The sequence below is a fragment of the Salminus brasiliensis genome, chromosome 10, assembly GCF_030463535.1.
Source record: "Salminus brasiliensis chromosome 10, fSalBra1.hap2, whole genome shotgun sequence".
Taxonomy (NCBI): domain Eukaryota; kingdom Metazoa; phylum Chordata; class Actinopteri; order Characiformes; family Bryconidae; genus Salminus; species Salminus brasiliensis.
Window position 1 is genome coordinate 13,832,698 of NC_132887.1, and position 9,584 is coordinate 13,842,281.

Sequence of the window (9,584 nt, forward strand, 5' to 3'; positions counted from 1 at the left end):
GTCATCTCTTCCGTTTTACTAAGCTGTTTGGATAAGCATGTGGCGGAGCCTGGTACTGTTTAAACAGCAAGCAGGGCAGCAGTCCAACTTTCTCCTCTCTCTTTTGTACCATGTACCAATGTCGCTTAAGTGATCTTCACCATAAAGTCATCTCAGTCTCCTGAATTCTAATAAATAAAATGTTGTCATATACATTTTAATGAGCACATGAACGAGTATGCTGTTTCTTGCTGAATAAATTAAAAGCAGTTCAGTTTGCAGAGTGTAACACAGACAGTGGCGTCCTATTTTTATTGGAATTAATGAACTAGACAAAGAATAATCTGAATAGTTATGTATATGGCTTGGCAATAAAAATAGCCTTAAAAAACAGGTATATGCACAGATCATGTTTGCTAATCCATCCAACAAGGGTGTCTAGCACTGTGTATGATTTACAGGCATTTTTAGAATTCGTGCACGTGTTAGTGTTCACCCCTAGATGGCGCCACATTCATTAAAAGAGGTGGGTAGAGTAAGCTTAACCAATAAATACACATACATTCGATTCTGCACATGTGAATACAGGTAGATACATACATAGATAGATAGAATATAGATATAGAATGGAATTTGAGATATTTTACACATGTGGAGTGAAAGTAAACACACAAATACACAATAAAAATAAAAATAAAAGAAATATTCACTACAGACATTTGTATTATTAAATACAGTACATTAAGTACAGTACAGAGGAAATGTATTTAATTACTAGCATCTATCTTTATAGGAACTGAAGGTAGCGATTGTTTTTGACCTAAAATAAAATAATAGGCCTCAGAAGTCCAATGTCAAAGCAGAATGCTCTCACTAACTTAATGATAATGAGTGATAATGAGTGATAAAAGTAAACACATAAATGAGATAAAGTAAAGTATAAACTATAAAGTAAATATCAATGTTTGAAATGAAATCATTGAGTTCAAATGTTCTTTTCCTCACAAATGAACTTCAATAAATGCAAAAGTACAAATGTTACTAAGTAGTTTTTGTGCGTTTATTGGTATTTTTGCTTTTTGTGCTTTCTGTTTAAACTCTAAGTTAAGGATGTCACAACTGCAACAAGTCAGCACTAAGAGTGATATCTTAAAGTAAGCTCTGCCTACAGAAAGCAGGACATAACGAACATTTAGTGAGAGCTCTGAATCTGGAGAGCTGGAACATAACAATTGGTGTTTTACACTCTTTACCACAGGGTTTAATCCTACACTATGCGCATTCTTAGCCCTGTATTTATCAGGGACACTTAATTAATTACCCAAAAGGTAATGTTCTGGGTCAGAGTAGGGGAAACACACACATGTGCACAGAAAATGGTCTTTGGAATTAGGATTGGGAACCTCTGCTTTAACTGGGCATCAGTCGTTCAGATTTATAGCACAAAGACGAATTCCAGTCACTCAGTGCTTGAGCTTGCATAGCAAAAAAGGTTATCCACACTGGAAATGTCTTTATAATCTCGCAAGTGTGTGCAAGATTTACCTTGAAACAGGAGCTGTAATACTTCTGTAACTTTTTAAAGACCCAATTCACATCACATTACACTTAGTAACACTGAATTACTTTCGTAAGCAAGGTTCACACAAAGGCTTTCACTTATATTTCAGAGATAAAATATTAATAGTGGGGTATTTGGAGGGTCATTATTACTTAGAAGTGAGAGATGAAGACTTTTGATTTTGACTTCTCATTTTCTCTCAAATATATCTGGACAATATAGTACATATTACATCATGATTTTTGTAAAAATATTTATATGTATATAAGATGTTTTATTATACACAATATTTAGTATTACACAGACAGAATTTACCAGTAGTGGCAGCTTTTTAAAGTGCTTTCCAAATATTATTATTATTATCATACACTCGTACCGACTGTGGAATACTTTTTTGGTGCTTATAATAGAACCAATGTGAAGTGCATCAATAGAACCAAGTTCAGTACAGAGTTCTCATTTGAAATGAGCTGTACTTAATCCAATTAAACAGAACTAATTATACACTTTCTACTGAAAAATGCAGCGGATCAGTGTTCTTTAAGCACTCTCCATAACCTCAATATGCTGACAAAGAAAAGTATATGACAAAATATGATACTATATTGTTGTATTGCCCACCTCTACTCTTAAATATACAGAGTAATATATTTTAGAAACATACACCAGAACTTCATTTTCCTTATCCCCCTCCTGATCCTTTTCTTATCTCTGCTCTTGTCTTCCTCAGGCTCCACATGCCTGCAGCATCATCATCCGCTTCTTTAGGAGAGCCATCTGCTCTTCCACATGGGGCCACCACCATGTCTTACTGGACACTAGTCATGAACAGCCCTCTCTAACTGTGGCCATGCTTAACTGTGATTCAACGGCTCTTGAGCTTCTGTAATCAATCAGAATGTCATGAACAAAGACAAAGACACTTCAGCTTCAGGGTAACACTGCACTTAGACTGAAAACATTTTTATTATGTGAACTAAAGTTCAGCACCTCGGACAGCAGCTATGTGAAAAGGTAAAGAATTGCTGAGATAATATACTTTACATTAAACACTAACACAAATTGACTAGAGCAAATTCCTGTTCTTGTGAGAATCAGAATCTTTTTAAACAAGGACCAAGTGATAATCTAGAATTTACAAACTAGGTGGCAGTGTTGGACTTCAGACCTGTTACCTATACACCCTAAGCAAATAGGGTTCTATACAGTACCAAAGGTGCGTTCTTTGACTCGTAATGACTTTGGAATCCTTTTTTGGTGCTTAATAGAACCAATGTGAAGTGCATCAATCGAACCATTTACAAATAATCTTTCACCAATGCTAAGAACCGTTTTTGAAGGCAAGGAATCATTTAAGCGTTGAAATTTCTTTGGGTTGTCATTTTTCTATGTATAAAATCATTGCCTTCACATAGAATTCAGTCCAAGAAACATAAGGTTCTATATATAGTATGGAAAAAATAGTTATTTGATTTGTCGTGGTTCTAAATGACACTCTTTAAGAGCCCTTTTTAACCATTGTTAAATGAAACCAAATCTAGTTCTCACATTGTTTGTTACATATGACTCTATATTCAGAATGAAAAGGATTTTTGAGGCAGCAGGTGTGCAATTCGATGCTGTGGCACAAATACATATAAAAGGATCTTGCATTATAGAAATAATGGACTATACAAAAATGACAGGGGGGTTGCCCCCCCCCCCCCCCCCCCCTTCAAAAAACTACATCAGTGTTATTTCTCAAAGAATTTGGCCAATACCTTTTCAGCTGACCTCTGAAACTGTGCCTGGTGTATCTAGGGCATGGACTCTTATTTAGAGCTGACACTTCTCTCAGACACTTCTCAGCCCAGAACGACATACTGTACACTTAATGTTACAAACACCCACAGTGAACAGCGTCAGGATGGAATTTGTCGGTGTGAATCTCTTTTAAGATTGGATATGCAGATCCTCCAAGGAACACCCAGATATTGCCTTAATCTAAAGTGAATGTCGATTGATGAGGAAATCAGATCGTCTTGAGGAAAACAGGAGATCATGTAATTGTGGGAAATTGTTTGTAAATGGGATAGAGAGGGAGGGAGAGAGACTAGAATAAGTGTTATGTAGAACAGATCCCCAGACACACAGCAAGGACACTGGAAAGTAAAACTACAGGACAGTGTAGAACAGATGGGGGAGTAAAAATATCTTCCCACGATACCCACCATGTCAGCAAAACACAGCCTCAAGGTGTCGCTTTCACCAATAAACATGCGAGCATGCTATAAGACCACCTTAGTGCTCTATAATAGAGAGATTAGACAGCATATTAGAATGTCAGCTGAAATACTCTAAAAGGCAACATTTGGATTGAACACATTGTGTTACTAGAGGTGATGATTAGCCTTAATGAGCATGAAATAAACAGTGACACTCTGGCGTGTGATATCAACCTGAGTGAGTGTCTGCACAGTTAGATCAGTGATGCTGCTGTCTAATGCTAGGAAAGTATTCATTTCTGCATTGTCATTAACTAAATGTCCCAGAAACCATGAACACATTTGATGGTTTTACAATCCCCATTAATAAAGCAACCCAATTAACTCTCACTGGGATTAGTTTAAAAACGGCAGGTTTGAGTCACGGCAGAGATGAGTTAGTGGATGTCTTTGGAGCTTCTGAATCCAGGAATACCCACATTCCCTCAATATGTGCAGTACAGTGCATTACTACATTACTAATGGCACGATGTTCAACATCAGTCAGTTAAAAACAACAGCCTAGATAAAGAGTAAAGTAGTGAGATAATAAGAAGAATTTCTTCTCTGTTCTGGCACCCAGGTGGACTGATGTATTTCCCCAGGGTTTCTAAACAGCTGAGGCCCATTATTGTCCTCAAATAAAGACTGTAGACCCATCTCTTCAAAAAGCATTGGAAAGAACACTGATCTTGCACACTGATTAAACTTGCGGCCATGTAACCCTAATGCTGAAATTCATTGATTCAGCTAGGCACAGAAAGTGTAAAACGTATTCAACAGTTACACTAGTTTCTGTCTTTTTCCATTAATGAAACTGGCAATGTTTGGCATTGGCAACTGGCAATTTTGTAGAGTATTCATTTAGTAGAGAAGCTTTTTAAGCATTCCTAGCAGTTTTGTTGGTTTCTGTTGGTCAATGTTTTTAATTATATCATTACTCATGTCCAATAAGCAAGGTTTCTTCATGCTAAAGATAAGGCTAGGATGCATTTGACAGATATCTGTATATTAATCATGGCAGTGTTCTGTGTTGAGGGTTTTCAGGGGGTATTTCACAGTGCTGGACCTCTCTGTGCAGTCTGCTAAAATTAAGCCCAAAGTCAAGCCTGTCAAATTAGCAAAAAGCTGAGAAACATCTCTGGACAATGTTAATTTTGGGTTTAAAGTGCACTATGTACAAACGTGTGTAGATACCTGCTCTTTCAGAGTTTTTCATATTTCCTGTCATTTGTTTTAACTGGAGTGTTGCAGTCTCCTCTGTGTCCCCTTAATTCAAACCCTGGGTGCAGTGCATGCCAAATATCTAAGACATAGACTTAGCGTCAATGCTTTAGCAATGTTGAGTCAGGTCTACCTATGTGTATCTCTCTCTCTCTCTCTCTCTCTCTCTCTCTCTCTGTTATCATATTCTGCTAGTACACTCAGTGCCAGAGAAGTCTTATTTTTACACCCATCTACACACCCAAACAGATGGTACGTAATTCTTTTAAGGGCCTCTAGAGGACCATGTTGTACGGAGTACATGGTTAGAAACAATCATCGCACATCCTCTACAACAAGCTTTCCTCTACGGTGGAGAAAATCCCCCAGGAATATGTAGCATACTGAAAACTATCCTTCAGGAGACGCCAAATTGGCCTGGAGTGCAGTAGAACGATACAGTGCTGGCCAGAGCAGATCCAAACTCTTTAATCCAATGTAGTTCACTCAATATAGCACAGGTCTCTTGGGGCGGCAATGGTATGTTGCAATTCCAAACACTTCCTCAAGAAAACAGCCTAGAACTAGGTCAAGCGGGTAGTTATTGTCTATATATATATATATATATATATATATATATATATATATATATATATACACACACACACACAACATCTAGTAGTGCATGTGGCACCCTGTCAGCATATTCAGCACAGTTCAGAGCTTATAAAGTCATGCATACATTTTCCCTTTGTTTTGTACAGGACCAATATCTTGTGTTTGAGTAATGTTTGAGTAGTAAGTTATTATAGGACGCATTACATAAGGGAACACTATGATAATAGTTCGCTAAAAGTGTTTTGGGCAGCAGCCACAGCATATTAGGACGCCGCCAATGAGCTCCTGCCATGCTGATCTGTTAATTAGCCCATGAGCTGCTGGCAGATTAACAAGGGAAATAAGAGAAATCACCAGGGAGGTGTTTATTAGAAACTCTGCATGTCCCCCAACACCCAAGGCATCATCATGACATCATCTGAATATCACTCACATCACTTACTGAAGGATTGAACACACGTGAATCTGAAACAAGTTGCACTTATTGATGCACTTCACATTTGTTCTAGCATTTTCTTTTACACTACAGTCATAAAAGTAAAACATCTCACACAAAAGATCTGACCATTCAAGGCATAGACACCACCTCTTGAGTCACACCAAAGAGCCTTAGGAGCCCATGACCCTGTCACCATTTTTCCTTCACCTTCAAGAACGGACTGTTCAAATGCTGCCTAATATATCCCACCCTTTGATAGATACCACTGTAGATGAATATAACAAATATTTTTCACATCACCTGTCAGAGATGCTAATGTTATGGCTGATCAGTGTTTGATCACATGATTTTTTAAATATTTTAAAACCTTGCAAATTTCTAAAAATTCAAAATAATCTATAGTCCCATAATGCAACTGTGAAGCATTCTTTATTTCCTTTATTAAACCTGTCCATAAGGTCGAGACTTCTGTAATTAACAGCAGTTATAGAGTTGCTTTTCTGAAGCTTGTTTTAGTGTGACATCCCCACACTGGCCTTCTTCTGTATCTGACTCCTCACACAGCAGAATGTTCTTCACAAGGAATGTAGCAGCTTCATCCACATTAAAGTTCTCCTAAGGTTCAAAGAAACACAAATGAGCCCTTAATAATCCAACATACACTTAAAAAAAATGAAGTTTGATGCAATGTTTATTAAAGTTTCAACCATTCTGCACTGTGTGTTATTGATTGTGGACCTTAGTAGTTAGTAAGATAGTAGTTAGATAGTTCAGTTTTCACTTATTGTGAGAAAACCTAACCACAGGTTTCTTACTGTGCATATCATGTGAATTTAGCATGTTCTGTAAGTTCTATGCATTGCTATCTGATATGCATTTGGTCTATTTAGAATAATATAGTATGGAATTATCAGATCATTTCAACTGAGAAATTCATGCAAACAATGTTAATTTAGTGTTTGGGACTGTGAAGTTGACTGACACAATGTTTCAGGGTTTCACAATGTTTATTTAGTACCCTCTTTGATGCTTTCAGGGTTCTGAGTGGGTTTTAAGGAAAGAAAATCAGACATTAACCCCTTAATGCAAAGGCTTCTTACACACTAAGGTGGATAACTCAGTAACTACAGGACCCTCTGTACAAACTGGTGTGGCTATTCTTTGGTAATAGAAGTTTGTAATAACACTTCTGGCCCGCTGGTGAGCCATAGGTTGTTAAAGGAGTTAACAGATTAACATTTTAGATGCATTACCTTTGTCCAAGCGACCCTACAGACCTATGCCGCAATTCCAACCCTGGTGGCAATCCTAAAGCTCATGTGCTTCGTTGATAATGATGTGTCATTTGAGAAATGTGGGGTATTCAGATGGCTTATCTTAACGGCAGATAGAAGGTTCAATCCAAGATTCCACTCACCTTTGCAGATACCTCGAACCATCCAGTAAAGCCTTTCTCCCTGCACAGTCTGTCTATAAATCTGGGCTCCTTTGAGGACACTTTTCCCTGGTCGCATTTATTTGCAAGCAGAACAGAAGGTATTGGACGACCGTTATCTGTCACAACTTTGCGGTCAAGGTCAAGTTTCCAGCTCAGGGCTCCCTCCAGTGTTGACTCCTTTGTCACGTCATACACAACAAGTGCACCTCTTGCTCCTTTGAAATATGCTCTGCTCATATTTTTAAAATGTTCATGACCTCAGAGAAACCAAAACAAAAGCTTTGGTTAGATGGTTACTATGACTCTATCACAAGAACTCAGATTGAGGTTAAACATTGTAAAATTATTAAATTATCCTAAAACAGCTCAATGAAAATGTGAACATTAACCAAACATGGCCCTGAATCACCAGGCTGAGCTGTACAACAGAAAGCAGTCTGGGAAGACTCCCTTTCTACATTCACCTTTATTTCTTAAATTAGACCTTTCACTAGACTCACTAGAGCAATTCAAATCCATTGGCTGAAAGATATGTTCACATATTTTCACTTTTTAAAGAAAGCAAATACATTGTAAACAAATACATTGTTTTATATTTTGTATATATTTGTGTTTTTACTACTGTGGAGGACTGAGCACCTTCAGTTTTACACTCACCTTTACACCAGTGTTAATGTGATGTGACAAAAGACGTGATTTGAATTGATTTCAATGTGATCAAATCAAGTTGATCTGCTCCAGAGAGTCCTATTCTATTGGCAATACTTCCCTACAGAGACATAGTGTGTGCATTTGCACATCTGTGTCAGCAATGCATGCAACTCAAAGTAGCTAAATGCATTCATTAGAAGGGGTGTCCACAAACATTTGGATACATAGTGTATGTGATTCACTAAAAGAAAAGAAATATTAAATATTTGAGTGACTTTGAATGTCCCTAACCTCTTAAACTCCTGAGAATCACCAGCGTTTCCTGCCATTTTCTCCCCACTGCTATAATTTAGGAACAACTAAGTAGTTACCGATTGATAATCCTTAGTGTGTAATAAAAGTCACAGAGCATAAGGAGTTACAAAAAAAAGTTATAAGAAAACATTTAGAGTGAATATGGTGGGCATTGTAATAGACACATACACTGCCGAAGACTGAGACCCTCTGAGTCTAGTGCTCATAAGTGAAAGCAAAAAACAACTTTAACATTGCAAAAACAACTTTAGACTACTGTACCTTAAAATTTCCAAAAAAACACAACTGTCACATTTTTTATATTTGAGGTAAAATCACATACAAGTTCCATATTACCAGAACTTATACCAGAACTAAAAATAAATAATACATTCCAAACACACATAAAAATGATACAGTCAATTAAACAAACTCAAAAGCAACCTAAAATGACTGTTTCACATAATATAGTCCTGCTGACTTACTTGAGGTTCTATTTTATAATTCAACATTGCTTTAATTCACAGTTTAAAAAGCACATGTGTATTGGTTTAGTGACCAGAATTACCTGATATATCCCACAGCTGTAATCTCACCATTGTCTTACTGTCCCAGGCAATGACCTTCAAAGTGAAATCCACTCCAAGTGTTAATTTCAAATGACTTGAGAAATGATTCCTAACATAGCGGTTCACAAACCTTGTTTTTCCAACACCCAAATCTCCAATCACAAGAATTTTGAATAAATGTTCTGTAAATGTTCCTGGTTTTGAGCCACGTGACATTTTCTCTTAAGAGTGATTCCATAAGTGACAGCATGTGAACATAAATGCCTGTGTTCTGTTGCTTCATTCATCCAGCTTTCCATAATCCAGACATGTTTTAGTTTCTAAACCGTGCTCCACTAATGAAAAGCAGTAAAACGCAGAATTTACAAGCCTGACACGGATGACTCAAAGGCCCGAAGTCCATTGTCGGGGGTGTCTGCAGTAGCTTAGTTGCAGGTGTTGTGAACAATGCAAATTGTTTTACAGCTAAACAGGTGTGCCAGTACTGTGCCATTGACTGGGCGAGTGTAATAGAAGAAAGGCATGTTCAAAGGCATACCGAACCCGTTGCACTCGACTGAAAATGACTGAATGAAACTTGAAACTATGC

General features: G+C 37.4%; 1 protein-coding gene across 1 annotated transcript; it reads right to left on the reverse strand.

The window, feature by feature from the left end:
- Window positions 1-6,517: 6,517 nt before the first annotated feature.
- On the reverse strand, window positions 6,518-9,282 carry rab32b (RAB32b, member RAS oncogene family). Its single transcript, XM_072690367.1, has 3 exons — window positions 8,995-9,282; window positions 7,461-7,738; window positions 6,518-6,658 (listed from the first exon to the last, which is right to left on the reverse strand). The coding sequence occupies exons 1-3, from the start codon at window positions 9,209-9,211 to the stop codon at window positions 6,518-6,520; spliced, it is 636 nt and encodes a 211-aa protein (XP_072546468.1). The 5' UTR covers window positions 9,212-9,282.
- Between the last annotated feature and the right edge of the window lie 302 nt (window positions 9,283-9,584).

What these genes read in the sequence shown, in the direction of transcription:
- rab32b (XM_072690367.1), bottom strand. Translation starts at nt 9,211, where the DNA reads ATGTCACGTGGCTCAAAACCAGGAACATTTACAGAACATTTATTCAAA. An exon ending in ACAGCTGTGGGATATATCAG is followed by an intron (nt 7,739 to 8,994) that starts GTAATTCTGGTC and finishes GGTTTCTCTGAG; the next exon opens with GTCATGAACATTTTAAAAAT. An exon ending in GGTTCGAGGTATCTGCAAAG is followed by an intron (nt 6,659 to 7,460) that starts GTGAGTGGAATC and finishes TTTGAACCTTAG; the next exon opens with GAGAACTTTAATGTGGATGA.